Source organism: Phodopus roborovskii, unplaced genomic scaffold (genome assembly GCF_943737965.1).
Source record: "Phodopus roborovskii unplaced genomic scaffold, PHOROB, whole genome shotgun sequence".
NCBI lineage: Eukaryota > Metazoa > Chordata > Mammalia > Rodentia > Cricetidae > Phodopus > Phodopus roborovskii.
This window is the reverse complement of record NW_026126646.1, coordinates 3,608,843-3,627,834: the sequence shown is the minus strand read 5'-3', so window position 1 is coordinate 3,627,834 and position 18,992 is coordinate 3,608,843. Positions and strand designations below refer to the sequence as shown.

At 49.5% G+C, this 18,992-nt stretch overlaps 1 protein-coding gene across 1 annotated transcript; it reads right to left on the bottom strand.

Annotated features, from left to right (window-relative positions):
• Window positions 1–231: 231 nt before the first annotated feature.
• Window positions 232–18,166, bottom strand: Nol9 (nucleolar protein 9). The gene is made up of 12 exons (XM_051173847.1): window positions 17,719–18,166; window positions 16,621–16,840; window positions 16,195–16,322; window positions 12,053–12,188; window positions 11,846–11,933; window positions 11,253–11,350; window positions 9,446–9,607; window positions 8,650–8,950; window positions 7,958–8,069; window positions 4,317–4,494; window positions 2,938–3,071; window positions 232–1,654 (listed from the first exon to the last, which is right to left on the bottom strand). The coding sequence occupies exons 1-12, from the start codon at window positions 18,163–18,165 to the stop codon at window positions 1,523–1,525; spliced, it is 2,136 nt and encodes a 711-aa protein (XP_051029804.1). The 5' UTR covers window position 18,166; the 3' UTR covers window positions 232–1,522.
• Window positions 18,167–18,992: the final 826 nt, after the last annotated feature.

Below are 18,992 nucleotides of genomic sequence, written 5' to 3'. Positions count from 1 at the left end.
CTTTGCTCCAAATGCCGGTGATCACATGGACAGACATGGTTGCAGGTCTTCCCAAAGCCAGGCTCCACAGCAAGGAATCCTGTTCCAAGTGACTGCTCCTCACAGCCACCAGCCCAATGCCTACAGTTCCCTCTGCACTGACACAGGGTCTCCACTGGTGGGGACCCACGAGTGAAGGTCAGCTAAAAGCACACCTTCCCGGAAAATGCCAAGGGGACATCTGCACTTCAGGGTCTTTATTCTTGTGAAGACAGGAAAATGTGGGGACACAGAAGCACGGTGGGGCCGAGACCGTCACACCTGTCATCTCGGCACTCAGGATCAGAGACCAGACTGGGCAACATGAGAGGCGTTCCCCACCAAACAAAGACAACACAAGGTAACGGTAGATATAAATAAGGGACAGCTAGCCAGTGAGTCCTTCAGGGGTCTAAAGGGGTCCAGACCCGCTGCTGCAGTTCTGCCAAATGCTGAGGCCACCACGTAGTGTCACAAAGACGGGCCAAGCAGACAACACGGGCCCACTGGGGTGGTTACAGACAAGATGGGCTCATCAATGGCGTATGTGAAGATGAATATTCAACCTTCTACAGCCTCTGACATGATCCCACTGGGAGGTGAGTCCTGACACTTGGTCATGACAACCTGAGAAGTTCCTCAGTGGCCTGATCCAGTCACCTCTAATTACAGAATCCACTAGAAAGAAATGGCACCTCAAGTGGCCTCCGGGTCCCTAGAGGAAAGCACTGGCAGCAAAGGTTTGCCTAAGCCAGGCACAAATGTATCTGTTCACAGGCTGGTGGCCCCATAGCATTGTGTCTGGCCTCAATGGAGGGGTCAGTCAGAGCATACCCAGACTGTAGCAACAGTCTGGAGGCTTTCTGAATGTCAGAGCAGCTTCTTCAACACACAAGTCCCATGATTAAAATGACCCACAAACTACAATCGGCTAACACTTGACTACACGACTGGGAGTCAATGGCATGAAAGGATGAGGCGTCTGATTGGTCACCTAATTGGTCAGGGCCATGTGACTCTGAGTCTGTTCAGGACCCAGGCAGCTTGCACACTGAACCTGAGCACTGTTTCTTGGCACATTTTTGTGGCCCCTGACTCCCTAATTTTATTTTGATTCCTATAGTCAGGTCCTTGTCAACTGAGAGGCCATACTGTCCCTGTCTGATGAGGAGGCACAGCTTCTCCCACTGTTTCAGCCCTCTTCAGGACATTCCACTCACCCAGAGGAGCCAGTCAAAGAGAGGCCAAGTTTGACATCAACAAGGAAGAGAAAAGCCTGAAAGCCGGGTGTGGTGGTGACACAGGCCTGTGATGCCACACTTGGGTGATGGCGACAGGAGACCCTCCCCATCTTAGAGGGAAAAGAAAGAAAGAGTCTGGAGCTTTTTGGTCTGAAGTACATTTCCCAGCAACATGAAACCGATCAGGAGGGTATTCTTCACAGCCACGAAGCCCAGCTAAGGCCACTGACTCTGGGCTTGAGGACAAGGTTGTAGGTGGGGCTTTATTTCCTCTTATAGGATTTGTATCCAAGCAATGCATGTTCATACTCTCTTTCTCCAATCTTCTCCGATGCTCCAGGAAGTTTCAAATTATAATCCGTGGTGACGTAAGGAATTGTCCCTTCAAGCCCAGGCTGAAATGGAAACATAAAGAAACAGTATAGAGACCAGTCCCAACAGGCTCCAGGACCAGAGGGACTCTCCCAACCGGAAGCCAGTATGAAGCAGCTGGGCAGCAGGTGTCTGGAGCCCGAGACACTTAGGATGTTCCTCAAAGGGCCTTTTTCCTTTTTTAAATTTAAAAATATACAGCCGGGTGGTGGTGGTGCACACCTTTAATCCTAGTACTCAGGAGGCCAGAGGCAGGCAGATCTCTGTGAGTTCAAGGCCAGCCTGTACTATAGAGAAAGTTCCAGACAGAAACCCTGCCTCAAAAATCCAATTTATACAATTTTCACACACAGACACACAGAGTATGATGCGGGCCTTTAATTGAAGTAGTTGGGAGGCAGAGGCAGATGGATTTTTCTTTTTCCCCAGACAGGATCTCTCTATGTAGCTCTAACTGTCCTGGAACTAGTTCTATATATCAGGCTGGCCTGGAACTCAGAGATCCACCTACCTCTGCCTCCCGAGCGATGGGATTAACAGTTGCACCACCACCGCCCAGAAGAGGCAGATGGATTTTTGTTTGAGGCCAGCCTGATCTACAGAGTTCAAGAACAGCCAAAACTACAGAGAAAACCGACCTGGAAAAAACCAAACAAACACAAACAAATATATATGAGTGAGTGTGTGTGTGTGTGTGTGTGTGTGCATATATATATATATATATATTCATTCACCGATGTGGTTTTATGTGTATGTATATATGACCATCAGATATGCCTTCAACAAGCCTAGGTATCATCTGTCTACCCTGACCCGCTACCCCACCCCCCAACTAAACACTGTGAGAGGCGGTGCATGGTGTGTGCAGCTCTCAGGTAAGACTTAAACACAACCACGACCTCTACCCACTCAGCCCTTTGGGGCCACGCAGATGAACACGCTTGTGCTTTCCTGTGTGTCTTAGGAGACTGGCGGTGGTACACTTTAAATCTCAACACTTGGGAGGCCAACTTGGTCTACAAATTAGGTCAACCAAGATTCCACAGTGAGACCCTGTCTCAAAACAAACACACCCGCACAAGACTGTCCATGGTGGTCAGCCCTTGGAAGCTACCTTCGCTTATTATTGGCTCTACACTGGGATGCTGACCTAAACCTTTTGAGGCACCCAGCATCCCACTTCATGTCATTCAAACCACATAGTAAAGCATATGTCTCCCAGGTAAAGGACTTTTGCCTCGACTCCGACTAACATCAGCTCATTCCTGCAGCCAGAATTCCCTGCAAGGCCGTCGTGTCAGCTCACCTGCTTCTTGAGTATACAATGTGGGATGGAAATGGCACCAACCAGCAGACAGTTCACCGCTTTTAACTCTTCTGCAGGCAACGGGGTGAGGATGTGGTACAGCCGCTGGTCCATGTCAATGCCTCTGCAGATGCCTTCAGGACAGAGCAGAGTCAGCCACTTGTCAGACAGTCCACACTTCAACCACCAGGAAGGGAAGCCTGACCTTGACACTGAGACTTTTATTTTGGGGCCAGGCTATGGTGGCACAGGCCTTTAGTCCACACTGGGGAGGCAGAGGCAGGTGGATCTCTGTGAGTTTGAAGCCAGCCTGGTCTACAGAGCTAGTGCCAGGACAGCCTCCAAAAGCACAGAGAAACCCTGTCTCAAAAAAGCAAGAAAAAAAAAAAAGGAGTTTTATTTTGGGGCTGAAGAGTCAACCCTGCAGTTAAGAACATGTGCTGAGCCAGGCAGTGATGTATGCATTTAGTCCTAGCACTTGAATCCATCCTCTGGCCTCTGAGTGCACACAGACATACAGGCAAACACAAACAAGATAAATTAAGGAATTTTAATTTGTAGTGCTTTGCTTTCAGACTTCAAAGAGCAACTGAGGGGTACTGAGATGGCTCAGCAGGGTTAAACGCGTTGGCTGTGCTTCCGCAGGACCCAAGTTCAGTTCCTAGCACCAGCTTCAGGCAGACTCCAGCTCCAGGAACCTAAGACCTAACACCTCTGTCTCCAGGAGCATCTGCACTTGTGTGCATACACATACATTTTTTTCTGAAGGCAGGGTTTCTCTGTATTGTTTTGGAGCCTGTCCTGGAACTCGCTCTGTCTACATAGCCCCTGTTGTCCAGAAACTTGATCAGGAGACCAGGTTGTACTCAAACTCACAGAGAACTAACCACTTGCCTGTGTCTCCTGGGGTGAGCCACCATGCCTAGCTAAACTTAAAATATATCTTTAAAAAAAATTATTTACTTTAAAATCTTTAGTTTACATTGTTATTTTGCCTGCATTTATGTTTTGTGTGTGTGTGTGTGTGTGTGTGTGTGTGTGTGTGTGTCTGACCTTGTAGTTAGAAATAGTTGTGAGCTGCCATGTGGGTGCTGGGAATTGAACCCAAGTCCTCTGGAAGAGCAGTCAGTGCTCTTAACCTCTGAGCTATCTCTCCAGTCCAAATAAAGTAAATCTTGAGAAAGTCTAATTCAAAGAATTTGGACATCCCCCATTCAGCTGTGAGGGACCAGCAGGCCGAGAAAAGAGCTGTGCTAAGGGGGAAGAACTTAGCACTGGGGGAGCATGCAGAGACTGGCGCTTCCCAATAAAATGCACAAGGTCAAGATCAGCTGTCTCTAGTGCAGTGGACAGGGAGTCATAATGTACTCTCAACTCACCAAAGCCCAAGCAGTCACATATGGGATTCTGTGCAAGCAGGATGGGACCCTGAGTGTACCCTGTCATATCATCCATGATCTTGCAAAGGGCAACCCAGCTGGCATTCACAGCGTACAGTATGTGGGAAGGGGCAACATCGGCATGAGTGATCCGGACAGCAACTGCATTGAAGGGGACCTGGAGAATAAACCATAAATGTTCATCTCCCCGATTCACCTCTACTCCGAGAGGCTTCCTCCTGAGACATAGATTCTATGTAGTCCTGGTGGATTGCAGACATGCAATCCACTGCCTTCGTCTCCCGAGCGATGAGTTAATAACAGGCATGGACTACAACGCTGACTTAGAGACTTAATTATGTTCTCTATGTGTGTATGTGTTCATGTGTGCTCACCTGTATTTTTCAGCATACACCTGTAGGTATCTTCCCACTGACAACTCTCCACATTGTTTTTTTTTTTTTTTTTTGAAACAGTCTTACTATGTAGCTGCACCTTGTTTTTCTTTTTTTTGAGAAAAAGGGTCTCTCATCAAACCTAAAGCTTGCTAACTTGGCTAGTCAGCAAGCCACAGGGTTCCTACTCTACTTTACAAACACATGGGGTTCCTACTCTACCAACACATGGGTGACATCATACCCAGCCAATCTGGGTGTTGAAAGCCCAAATTAGGGGACGGCTTGGTTGAAAATGCACGGCAAAAGACTGGGTGTGGATCAGGCAGTGGTGGCACGCACCTTTGATCCCAGCATTGGGGAGGCAGAGGTGGTTGGATCTCAGTGAGTTCAAGGCCAGCCTGGTCTACTCAGAGTAAATTTCTAAGATAGCAGGGCTACACAGAGAAACCCTGTCTCTAAACACCCTCCCCCCCAACAAAAAGACTGAGTGTTGGTGGCACATGCTTAGCCTCACAGCATATGGCAGGCAGAGGCAAGAGGACCACAAGGTCAAGGCAGCCTGGGTTTCACAGTTCCCTCCTTCCTGTACTTCTACCCATATGATCTCCACTCTTCTTCCCTCAACTTAAGCCAAAAGGGTGCAGAGGAAGGGATGGATGTCACAGTAGGTACTGGCAGCCAGAGTGACAGCCAGGGCTACCGTTCCAGTTAGGCCCCCTTTCTTCTGGACATCTGTCTATGGATGCCTGTCTGCAGTATTTGCCAGCTGTGTTTTGCTGAACAGAAATTTGCTTTCTTTTTTTAAAACAAACCCACTGTACCAGGCAGTGGTGGCGCACACCTTTAATGCCAGCACTTGGGAGGCAGAGGCAGGTGGATGTCTGTGAGTTTGAGGCCAGCCTGGTCTGTAGAGAGCTCTAGGACAACCAGGGCTACACAGAGAAACTCTGTCTCAAAAAAAAAAAGCAAACCCACTGCAAACTGGCTGTGACATTCATGTTTAGTCATGATCTTGGAGTATTTACTAAGGTGCCTTCTAGAACAGTGTGCTATGGGCCACTTCAATTCTCAGAAGTACAAGAGCAAAGACAGCAGAGTGCTATCCCTCAACCACAGAGTGACATCTGTCCAACATAGCCAGGTAGCCATGGCGGCACACAAAGAGCAGCTCCTCTTCAGCAGCTGCAGTTTCTCCTGAGAAGCCCAGGGAGCCCCCGCTCTGTTACGGAGCCTACCCGCCTTCACAACAAATGCTTCTTGGTTTAAAAAAAAAAAAAAAAAATGCTGGTGTGTATGTGTTGATCCAAATGACAATGGCCCACATAGGCTCCTAGGTTTGAATGCTTTGTCCCAAATTATTAGAAGTATTTGGGAAGGATCAGGAGGTGTGACCTTAGAAGGCATGTTGTGTGTGTGTTGTGTGTTGTGTGTGTGTGTTGTTGTGTGTGTGTGTTGTGTGAGTGTGTGTGTTGTGTGTGAGTGTGTGGTGTGTGTGTGTGTGGTGTGTGTGTGGCGTGTGTGTGTGTTGTGTGTGTGTTGTTGTGTGTGTTGTGTGTGAGTGTGTTGTGTGTGAGTATATGTGTTGTGTGAGTGTGTGTGTTGTGTGTGAGTGTGTGTGTTGTGTGTGAGTGTGTGTGTTGTGTGTGAGTGTGTGTGTTGTGTGTGTGTTGTTGTGTGTGTTGTGTGAGTGTGTGTGTTGTGTGTTGTGTGTGTGTTGTGTGTGTGTGTTGTTGTGTGTGTTGTGTGTGAGTATATGTGTTGTGTGAGTGTGTGTGTTGTGTGTGAGTGTGTTGTGTGTGTGTGGTGTGTGTGTGTGTGGCGTGTGTGTGTGTGGCGTGTGTGAGTGTGTTGTGTGTGTGTGTGTGGTGTGTGTGTGTTGTGTGTGTGTGTGTTGAGGTATCAGAAGACTTGCACAGTTCCCAGCTTGCCTCTTCTATGAATCAAGATGTGAGGTGTCAACTGCTCTCCCCCACAGATGTCACTGCTCTGCTACCCTAGACTCTAAGTCTCTGGGACTAAAAGCCCAATTAACCCTTCTTTTATAAGTTGCCTTGGTCATAGTGTTTTGTCACCACAACAGTGAAGTAACTGACTCTGTGTGTGTGTGTGCCTGTGTGCACGCGCACATACATGTGAAGCTCAGACTGAGTATATGTGCATAGTCCTGTGGAGTAATCCTTTCCAACACTGGGAATGTGTGTTGCTCTCACTGTCGCAGGGCTGGAGAGATGGCTCAGCAGTTAAGAGCACCAGCTGCTCTTCCAGAGGTCCTAAGTTCAATTCCCAGCAACCACATGGTGGCTTACAACCATCTGTAATGAGATCTGGCGCCCTCTCATGGTCTTCATGCACAAATGTAAACAGTATACATAAGTCAATCTGGCCTATAGCTAGGCAGGATTTCAGGGCACAGAAAATGCTGCGAAGATGGAGGCTGGAGTCTGAGGAATTCAGAGCCAGAAGCAGAAGAGGCAATGTGGAAAGTTCAGATGAATTACAAGAGCCTCAGGGAAGCACACAGATTAATAAAAATGGGTTCGTTTAAGTTGTAACAACTGGCTGGAAGCCAGGCGTTGGTGGTGAACACCTTTAGTCCCAGCAATCTGGAGGCAGAGGCAGGTGGATCTCTGTGAGTTCGAGTCCAACCTGGTCTATAGAACGAGTTCCAGGACAGCCTCCAAAGCAATACCCTGTCTCAAAAAACAAACAAAGAACTGGCTGGAGACAAGTCTAAGCTCTAGCTGAGCATTTATAATATAATTAATAAGAAGTCTCTGTGTGGTTATTTGTGAACTGGCTGGCAGGACAGAAAAGTCAGCCTACCACACAGCACGGGGTAGTCTCTGAGCTCAGTCAGCGGCTCCTAACAATCACCGGTATTCTCACCACTAACCATCTCCACCACAGCCCCTAACCAAAGAGCTGTCCCCAAAACAATTCCCAGCAGCTTGGACTCAAAGTTCCTTTGGTGTTGGAACCGGACAGAGTAACAAGGTTTGCAGGAGGGTACTCTATGTACCAGGCACTGCCAGGAAGGCTCACGGAGCCCTACAGCATCCTGAGACATCAGGCACTCACTATTCCTTACTTTTCCCTTCTGAAGAATGGGGGTACTATCAGAACCCAAACCCCAGAGCTGTTCTGAGCATTAGGGAAGGAGGCAGGAGGCAGGGTACCCAGGGCTCAGGAAGCCTCCCATGTCTTATCAGTAAACAGACGGTTTCTGCCATCAGCTCTCATTACCTGATAGGGAGTCAGGCCGTGCAAAGGTGTGAGCGGCCCTGGCACAGAAGGCATCAGCTGGCTAAGGTAGCCCAACACTGACAGGTCTCGAAAGATTTTGTTGTATTTGGCCCTGAAAAGTAGAGAGAGCAAGGTGAGTGGAGAATAACACACCAAAGCCACTTGAGGGCAGAAGTGAGCAGAACCTCAGGAGCATAGGAGGCCTCCCGAGGCCTCCCCAAACCTCCCCAAACCCCCCCAAAACTTGGGGCTGTTACAGCTGCCAGCAACTCCAAGACTCTGGTCTAATGGCCAATACTACCTACTCACCCACCCATCACCCACCTACCCAGCTTCCCTCCCTCCCTCCTTCAGCCCCTCTAGTCTCTACCTAAAACCCTGTTTTGACACAGTCCTCCAAATAACAGGAAGCCCAAAGACTCCTCAGCACTGAACCCCTGGCCACTAATATGGGAAGCCCCATCTCCATGAGATTCCCCTGCCCCAACGACGCTCCTTTAAATCTTCAGAGGATTACCTCTTCTGCTTACAGGGCCTCACAATTTGCTACAGGCTGGCCCTGAACTCATGATGCCCAGCTCTGCCTCCCAGGTGTGAGAATAGGCAAGAGCCACTGTGGCCAGCCTGTAAACAAGCGAGCTCACAATCTGGCCACTGCAGAGAGCTTCATTACCCAACGACATTTTACTTACCTGTTTTTTTCGTTTTTATCACATAAAAATTCTGAGTGAACAGCTATCAGCTTATGTTCAGTGAGGGCTGGAACTGGACAGGAGTCTTTTTCTTCATCAGTAAATTCCAAACTGTCTCCAAATTCTCCCATTTCAAAACCCCGAAGTCTCCTTTTGATCTTGCTTTTTGTGTATAGGCCATCTGTGAGCTCCACATATTCTGAGGTCAGAGCCGGCATTGTTTTACCCCGGCCAGACAACTGAACGACATAGTTGGGGGACAACAATCGGATCAGGTCAACCAGCAGCAGCAGCCCATCATCTGCCATGGAAGAGAGACCGTGAGAAACCGTGAGACCGTGAGACCAGATGCAAGACCATGAGACCGTGAGCATAGCACAGCAAGCACTAAAGACACGGGACGGGCAGTTTTAATCTCAGCACGTGAGAGGAAGACAGGTGGATCTCTGTGAGTTCAAAGCCAGCCTGGTCTAAGTATCGAGTTTCAGGAGAGGCTCCAAAGCTACAGAGAAACTTGTCTCAAAAAAAGGTATCAACAAAATAACCAACAATCCAAAGCCCAGAAAGCAGAGCTCACTTGGTGAAACTGTCCCTCAGCATGTGAGACGGGGTTTAAGTCTCAGCACCATGTACAATGAATGGACAGCGATAGAGAAGCCTACACCTCTACAGTGGGAGGTGGTGGTAAGAGGGAGGTACTGGAAGCTCAGGGTGCCCTCAGCGAGACAGGGGGATGACCTATGCTTGCCCGCACTTGAACCCGGCGGCACACATGGTGACTGCTGACACTGCTCACCTTTCACCCAGCCCATGGTGTTGATGATGAGTGGGGACTCTCTCTTGTAATCTCTGAACACATATTTTATTATCTCAATGTAATTCTCATAGTCGTTATGACAACTCATCTTCCCATAATACACCATCCTCTGCGGCCTCCTCGGGTGAGTGTAAGGTGGTCCTAGGAAAATAACAGCCTGAGTTAGGAGCTAAGCAGTTGCCTCTCACACAAAAAGGCCAGGGGTCCTCAACCTCACTAACTAACACAGCAACCCTGTAACACAACTCATGTGGTGACACCAACCATAACATGTTATTGCTACTTCATAACTGTAATTTTGCTGTTATGAATCGTAATGTAAATATCTGGTATGTGACCCCTGTGGGGGTCATGACCTACAGGTTGAGACCTGCTGCTAAAGGGTTCCATCTACATCACTGCTAAGCAGAAGTAACCATGCCATGGCCACAAGCAGTGGCCAGGATTTTGTGTCACTGCCAACCTGGACAAAGATCTTTGGAAATCTCAAACCTCCAAGAATACCACAATTATGTTTCTGAAAGTCAAAGACACCCCCAATTTCACACATGTAAGTCAACCCCCATCATGTTCTCACATGGCTGTATTTGTCCCAGGTATCTGAGAGAGACAGGGTCTCTCTGTGTAACATCTCTGGCTCTCCTGGAACTTGACACATACGTAGTCCAGGTAGCCCTTGAACTTCCCTCCCAGTACTCCCTGCCTTTGGGAGGCAAGGCAGCTGGATTGAGATTCAGAGCAGCAAGTTCCAGACTAGCCAGAGCTCCACAGTGAGAGAGAAAAGCCCAGAGCAAAGCTGAAGAGATGGCGGCAGCGGCAGGAGCATCCCAGCTCTGGCAGAGGACCTGAGTTTGGTGTCAAGAGGTGGATGATCAACCTGTCACTCCACGTTTGGGGGATCTGATGCCATCTCCTGGGCCCCAAGGACACTGGCACCCGGGTGTACAACCCCCCCATAATTAGAAATAAATCTTAAGCATGGAAAGGCATTCGATCCCAGCACTGTGTAGGCAGAGGCAGGTGGATCTCTGTGAAAAACAAAACCAAACAAAAAGCCAAGGCGATGACAGCTCATCAGACAAAGCAGCCAGTGTTCAGTTCTCCAGAACCTACATGGTAGGAAGAAGGAACTGTTGCAGAAATACAGTGTGAAATGTGTTGCTGTGATTGGTGTAATATGCGGAAAGCATAGACAGAACTTCCAAGCAGAAAGACAAGTCAGAGGGATGAATCTAGGCTTGCAGGAGATGCCATAGAGTCAGAAACGCAGAATGGGAGAGGTTAAAGCCACATGGCAGAACACAGGTTAATAAAAATATGGGTTGCTAGGTGGTGGTGGCACACACCCATAATCCCAGTACTCAGGAGGCAGAGGCAGGTGTCTCTGCCAGTTAGAGGTCTGATCTACAAAGAGAGTTCCAGGACAGCCAAGGCTACATAGAGAAACCCTGTGATCCCAGAAGCTGGGAAACTGAAGCAGGAGGATCGTGCATGAGTCTGAGGTCAGCCTGTTCATAGCAAGATCCTGTCTCAAAACAGAAACAAACTGCCCCAAATGCCCTTGATCACATCGACACCTCACAAAGCCATACGTGCAGACAAAACAGCAATACAAATAAAAAAAAAAAAAATAACAAAATTTACATCAAACAAAGAGTTACACTTTTTAAAATAAAAACATACTCAATTTTGTTGTGGAAGCTAGAGGCACAACAGTTCACTTTGCATTACATTTTATACAGAAACCCTGTAAGACTGAGACAATAAAGAAACATGTAACACGTACCCAGAAGTGGTTCTGTGATGTTAAGTAAAGCAACACAGCCAGGAGGAGTGAACTCCGTCTGCCCCAGATCACATTCCAGATAGTCAACCCCAGGAAGGCTGAAAATTGTTAGAGAAGAAAAAGACAGTGTCCACAGCTTTCCTTGGTAGGAGCATTCTGTGTGACACGTGGATATCATCAGGGACCACAGTACAGACAAGGCCCCATCCCATTCCCAATAGGCAAGGCCATTACCAAAATGTAACGAGGCAGTCCTGAGTTTGGGGATGACACAGTCCCAAGACCAAGCAACCCTCTTGCACAGGTCAGAGCCGTATGTGAGCACCGTCACCACAGTGAAGGGTGCCAGTGCCCAGCTGATGACACACAGCGCTGAACACAATCCCACCTCAAGTCTTTCCATCATCTGGGCATGGTGGCTTATACCTGTAGTCACACCACTGGGGAGGCTGAGGCAGGACAATCACCAAGAGTCCAGGGCTAGACTAGTCTATAGTGAGACCACGCCTCAGGAGATCAAACAAAAACCAAGTTTCTCCATTTGAATCTCACTTCATGCCCGGATGACCAAGAGAAAACACAAGCATGCTTACCTATTCAGCAACTGGTTAATCAGTATTCTACTGAACGTTGACTTCCCAATGTCACAAGCGCCACACAACACGATGACAGGGCAGCCATCTACTTTTGCAGGTAAAACAAACAGCAAGGCCCGGTGTCAGGCAGTCCTCAGGACTGCAGGGACGCAGTCCTGGGGCGATGGGGAATGCGGACCGGGCAGGCGACAAGGTGATGCTCACCACAGCAGGCACTGACTAGCTCTCCCAGGGCACAAAGGCCGCTCTCGCTCAAGCAGATACCTTTCTTCTTCCTCTGTCTTCTGAGGCCAATCTTCTTCAACATGACATACTCTGCGTTAGTCCGTACAGGAGTATTCTGAAATACAATTCAAACTCTAAGACCAGAGTCTGGTCCCTAGCACCCACGTTAGATAGCTCAATCACCTTAATTCCAGTTGCAGGAAATCTGATGCCATCTTCTGGCCTCCTAAAATATATGTGGCATACACAGATATATAAATGAAAACAAAAAAACTCTCCAGAATGCAATCACATGAAGGGCTAGGGAGAGATGGCTCAGTGTATAAGACTCCAGTACTTAGGACCAGAGTTCAAATCCCCAGCACCCACATAAAACTAGGGAAGAGTGAGGGCTGCCTGTAATTCAGTACTTGGGAGGCAGACAGGGGAGCCCTGGAAAAAGCTGGTTAGCTACACTAGCTACAACTGCTGGGTCCCAGGTTCAGCAAAAGACAGTGGAGATGGATTGAGCAAGACATTCCATATCAGCTTCTCCACATGCATGCACACTACACTTACACACAGGCACCCCCCCACACAAGCAAGTAAATAAAAATGCAACCACTGGCACACTTAATCCCAGCACTCCAGAGGCAGAGGCATGTGGATCTTTGTGAGTTCCAGGCCAGCCTGGCCTACAGAGCAAGTTCCAGGACAGCCAGGTCTGTTACACAGAGAAACCTTGTCTCCAAATACCAAAAACCAACCAAACAAAGTAACCATAGTAGTACTTGTCTGTAATCTCAGAACTCCAGAGGCAAAAGGAATACAAAGTTGAGGTCTCTTTGGTCTACATAGTAATACTGTGTCTCAAAAAGAAAGGAAGGAAACAAAAGACAGGCAAGGGTGGGGTGTGGAGAGAGGGCCAGAAGTTAATGGGACTGGGCTCTTTGAAGGCTAACGTTCTAGCAGTTCTAGCACCCTCGCTGAGCAGCTTACAACCTCCTGTAACTTCACCTGCAGAGCTGTGACTTCACACCTTTGATCTCTACAGAAATCTGTCACACATGTGCATAGATTCACATAATTAAAATCCCGAAATAATAATCACAAACACACAGCCATACCCCGTGTGAGATATCCACCCCAATGTACCTGTTGCACTGACCAGCCCTTTGGGGTGTCGGAACAGGTGCGGGCATGAACTGTGGGGACTAAGTCCAGGGTGCTGGACTCCAGTCTACTCTCTTGTTTCCTGGTTCGGGACACAGAACAGGAACCTTCGGTGGTCATCTGTTTCTTGTGTAAATGATTTCTCCCTGAATAAACATCCATCAGCCAATACTGTGTCCCAGAATCTTATTCCCCATGCAGTGATATCCCAACCACTTTCTCTTCATCTCCTTTTTTCATAGCAGCTTCTAAGCTTGCCCACCATCTGCTCCCATACCAGGGATGCCTTGGCTCCCTCTCCCAGAGAGAATTCTTTGCTTGTTCTGGTCCTTCAGCTATTTGTCTTCCAGCAATTATGCAAATGAACTGCCTGGCCAGGTGCCTATTTGTTTTGAGTGAGAAATGGTCTCTCTGTAGTCCAAGCGGTTCCACATAGACCATGCTGGCCTCAAACTCCTAAGAGGTCCTCCTTTATGAGTTCAAGGCCAGCCTGGTCTACAGAGAATTCCAAAACAGCCAAGGCTGTTACACAGAGAAAACCCTGTCTTAAAAAAACAAAACAAATAGTGAGCCAGAGAGATGGCTCAGGGGTTAAGAGCATTGGCTGCTCTTCAGAGGCCCCAAGTTCAATTCCCAGCAACCATCTGTAATGAGATCTGGTGCCCTCTTCTGGCCTGCAGGGATACATGCAGACAGAACATTGTATATATAATAAATACACCTTAAACAAACAAACAAAGACCACTTGGAATGGTCCACACTGTGATGCTGGTATTAACATCAGATCTTGGGGATGAACAGGGAAGGTTACAGCTTAATGAGCAATCTGCGTCTAATGCCAAGTTCACAAGGGGCCAACTGTGCTAGTCAGTTTTTATGTCAACTTGATAAAAGCTAGAGTCATTTTAGAAGAGGGAGCCTCACTTTTAACTTCAGCACTCAGGAGGCAGAAGCAGTCAGATCTCTGAGTCTGAGGCCAGCCTGGTCTACAGAGCCGAGTTCCAGGACAGCCAGGGCAGCACAGAGAAACCTGCTGTGGAATAATCCTTTGTGCACTAAAGATCTGCTGCTATGATTGGTTTGATAAAAAGCTGACTGGCCAATAGCTGAACAGATAAAGTTAAGCTGGGGAGCCAGACTAGGAGAATGCTGGGAGAAGGGTGGTAGTGTCAGAGGAGTCCCCAACAGACACAGGGGGAGTAGGAGATGAGTGTCCCATGCAGTAAGAATACCGCATTGTGGCAGAGTGTAAATAAAGAATATGGGTTAACTTAAAATGTAAGAGCTAGTTAGTAATAAGCCTGAGCTATTGGGCAAGCATTTACAATTACTATAATCCTCTGTGTGGTAATTTGGAAGTGGCTCCTGGGATGGGAAAACTCCACCTAAAAAAACCCTATCTCAAAACACAAAAAAGCTATTCTTGCAAAGGACTGGCGTTTGATTTTCATCACCACCTCCTTGGTACCAGGCACACATGTGTACACAAGCACACATACAAGCAAAACACACCCACACCAAAAAACAAACCTAAAAAGAGATATTAAAACAAGACAGGAGGTGGCCGTGCACACCTTTAATCCCAGCACTCAGAAGGCAGAGGCAGGCGGACCACAAGGTCCAACACAGGCTCCAAAGCTACATAAAGAAACCCTGTCTTGAAGAACAAAACAAAAAATTTAAAACAAAATAAATGCCTGTGTTGGGGAACAGCTTGGTCAATAATCTTGAGGCCCCAGACAGAAACCCAGGCCAACCAAAGACTGTCTCGAGAGTAACAGAACTCAAGGTGTCCTCTGGCTTCTCCATGTGCCTGCATGCATCTGAAGGTGCATGTGTACAAGCACATACACAGAGCATCATTGTTCCTCCCAATGCCACACGGCCTAATAAGCAAACACACGCATCCTGGACCCAAGGTCCGTCCAGATGAGCTTGCCCTCTGCAGGGCCGTTAGTCCAGCAGTCCTTCCTTCTCCTTCAGTCCTACCCAGTGTGCTCAAGCACAGTATTTCATAATTCCCTCTTAACAGTACTTTGTCACTACAGCACCCTATAACCATTCTTCCCCTTGAAAATGAAGTCTTTTACTACCTAATCTAGTTTCTCTCCCCCCCTTCACCTCTATCACAAGGCTGTCCCTCACCAGTGTGCTGAAACCAGTCTGGTCCAGATCTTTGTCCTGCACTGTCTGAGACCATCTTAGACCTGCAAGGCCTCTAACCCTGGTCATTCTTCAGCTTCTCGGTGGCTTCCTTATTTTCCCCTCCAAAGTGACACGGCCCAGACCTCATACCCTCTTCCTCTCACGCTGCATCACATGCTCTTTCATTCTCTCACCTAATTTGTGTTCTCAGATACCCTCCCTGCTGCAGGCTCCCAAATCCATAACCCTGCCATCTTCTTCAAACTGCAGACTCACACTCTATTGCCCACCTGACATCTCCACCTGGCTGTCTTTCCTCCTTCGGTCTTTTGGAGACAGGGTGCCATGCAGCTCAGGGAGGCCTCCACATCTCTATCTATCTGGAGATGGCCTCAAACTCCTAATCCTCCTGACTACACCTCAAAAGTGCTGGGATTGCAGGCTTGTCCTACCATAGCTGACAAAGAGGTGGCTTCAGCTGGGCAATGAAACTGAGGAAGAGGGAAAATGTCCATGATGACCTTTCTGCAGTTGCCATGGTGAGTGCATGTCACACCACATTAGTGGGGGCCACAGAACAAAACCCAGGAGCGAGGACCTGGGATGGAGCCCACTTCATCAGGCTTTGCTCAGCAAGTGTCTTTACCCACGATACACCTTGTGGAGAGACTATCTCTTAACTGTTGACACTGAGGTGCTGCTGTGTAACACCTACCCCACTCACATGACAGAGAGGGTGATTCTGAAGACGTGCCCTGCACAGACATTCAGCTGACCGCTCTGCTGCAAAGGGGCCAGCAAACCCACACAAGCACTGGCCTTACCTCCTGCCGGAAGACATAGGACGCACACGCATAGAAGCTCATGAAGTCTACAGCAGGGGTCCTCAGCTGCTCCAGCAGCACCACGGAACCCAGAGGAGGGAAATTCTGTATTGCCCAGTTTCTGTCATCTGTAGAGAGAAGAGCAAGCCACTGCATTAGAATTTAGACCTGTGCAGTGTGTCACAAAGCGGAGCAGCTGATTCTCTGGCGTAGGGCGGAAGCGCCGTGACCCAACCCTGCCACCACCACCAGCTTCATGGTCCTGGAACACATCTGGTGTGAAACGGTGGAAATAACAGTACTTTAATACGTAAGACTTTCTGCTCCCCCCTACTCTCTGTGAGGATTTAAATAGAGTATCATGTGCAGACTATGATGAACACTTAAAATGATTAATTAGCCTTGGTGTAGGAGCTGAAACCCTACCCAGTTTCATGTGAGGCTTGAGCACAGCCCGTATCTCTCTCCTGATTTCCTTTCCACTTTTCTCAGGTTCTGGGTATTGAACCCCATTGATGGTCAGGCAGGCGTGGGTGTATGCAGAATAAACATCTCGGGCAGGCTGGCCTTGTTTGATGATATGGCCGTATATTTCCACCTGGCCATAGATGCAAGTCACACGGCATATCCCACTAAAAGTAAAACCCTAGTAGGGAAAGGAAAACAACAACAACAAACCATTATGAATACTGCTACCAAAGGCAGGAAAATCCTAAAACCTTAACTTGCTAGTAACATAGTAATAATTTTTTTTTTTTTTTGGAGAATGGGCCTCACAATGTAGCCAAGGCTGCCCTAGAACTGACTAGGTACAACAGGCTGTTCATGAAACTCATGTGGATCCAACCATCCCTGCATTCAGCGCGACTGGTGTTTCTGAAAATCCATGTCTAAGTATCAAACTTCACAGCCCAGGGGCTGCAAAGGTGGCTTACTGGTTAAGATAACTGGCAGTTCTGCCAGAGAATCCATGTCTGGTTCCCAACACCCATAAAGTGGGTGGCTCACAACCCCTTCAACTCCAGCTTCAGAGGGTCCCACGCCCTCTTATGGCCCAGGCAGGCACTGCACGCACATGCTGTACAGATAGACAGGCAAACCACTCAGGCACATAAAACAAAACTACACGGTACTATGCGACCAAACTTCCCTTAGGTTTTTCACTTAATCCTAAGCATCGCACCCCCATTGCACCTCCCGAGAGGCTCCCAAACCCCTTGCTTACAAAGGTGCATAACTCCCGGGCCGGCACTGTCCCTAACCAGGGTCCACATCCAGTTAAACCTTGGCTCTGCCTCGCTACTACTGTCTAACTTCGTGCACGCTACCGACCTTGCTTTTGGTCGGCCCACGACCACAACAAAGCCAGGGCAACCACCGCGCTAAGTGGTTTGGGCCACTGGGGATGCTGGCAGCTAGCTACGCGCGGGCCTGACGGATGCGACGCGACCCATCCCCGTGCTGGCCCAGACTCCCGACCCCAGGGCGGACCTGCCCGCGTCCTGCATCCGGAGGGCGACTCACCTCCCCGGTGGGCAGCAGCAGCAGCACGCGGCCCGAGCCTAGTTCCCGCGTGGGCTGGGTGATGTTCGACCGCCGGGGCTGCGTGCGGGGCGCGGGCCGGGGCCGGGTGTCGCGGGGCTCGGCGGGCCGGGTGTCGCGGGGCTCGGCGGGCCGGGTGTCGCGGGGCTCGGCGGGCCGGGTGTCCGCCGTGGGCCGCGCGCGGGCCCGCACCTTGCACCTGGCGGCCTCGTGCGCCTGCGCGCCCGCGGGGACGCCCAGCTTCCAGTCGCCGCCCAGCGCGTGGGCCCGCAGCAGCCGCCGTCGCAGGCGCCGCAGCTCGCCCCGGGTCAGGAGCCCGAACCGGCGACGGCCCCGGCGGCTGAGGAGGAGGTGGGGCCGGGCCTTGCGAGCCCGCTGCCAGGGGGAGCGGCTCGGAACCCGCCGGAGCAGCACCTCCGCGTCCGCCATGCTTGGCTCCGGACGCTTCCGACGTGACGATCTCGCGAGACCACGCAGCCCCGCCCCCCCCCAGTGAGACGTGCGGGCCCGCTGGCGCCCTCTCCCGGCCGGCGGGCCGCGGCACATGGAGGACTTCAGCCCCGCGAGCCTGGGCTCCAGGCCGCCAGGGAAGCTGTGCTGTCCCTCCCGGGGCCCCATTTACATTATGCAAAACCCCAACCTGGCCGGCTGGACAGGGTGAGCCTTAGCTCCTGGCTTTAACCACAAGGACACCACTCAGGAAATCCACCTGGGATTTCTTTTTCTTCCTACAGAGGGAAAAAAAAAAAAAAAATCCAGGATTGGCGTTTTAAACAAATTCGGTCCATTTGTATATTTGTATATATGCTGGGTTTGCATACATTTGACTTCTGGCTGATGGGAGCAGTCCTGGATAACCAGGTTAAACCATGACGATTAACTAACACTTTGAATGTCTGAATACATGGGCCTGCAAGGGTCAACCCAGAGCCTGGTCTCGGGCACCGAGGCACTGCCTCAAGTACTGCTGTTAGATCCGATCCCCCTGGGGCAGACGTGGGAGGATGGCTTCAGCCCAGGAGTTCAAAGCCAACCTGGGTAAATGAGCAAGAGGCCGCCTCAAAAACAAAAACAAACCAACGAAAAAGGAAAATCGTGAAAGCCCTGAGCGCCCTCATAGTAACGCTGGCGTTCAGTCTTCCTCCTCCTCCCTGAAAAAAAAACCTCAGGCCACCCTTCCCTAACCAGGTGAAGGCAAAGCACCAGATCAAGGACAGAAACCACAACCGTCCAGGGGAGGGGTCTCAGGGGGCCAC

What these genes read in the sequence shown, in the direction of transcription:
- Nol9 (XM_051173847.1), bottom strand. Translation starts at nt 18,165, where the DNA reads ATGGCGGACGCGGAGGTGCTGCTCCGGCGGGTTCCGAGCCGCTCCCCC. An exon ending in GCTAGTCAGTGCCTGCTGTG is followed by an intron (nt 11,934 to 12,052) that starts GTGAGCATCACC and finishes CTGCAAAAGTAG; the next exon opens with ATGGCTGCCCTGTCATCGTG. An exon ending in GATAAAAACGAAAAAAACAG is followed by an intron (nt 8,070 to 8,649) that starts GTAAGTAAAATG and finishes TCTACTTTTCAG; the next exon opens with GGCCAAATACAACAAAATCT.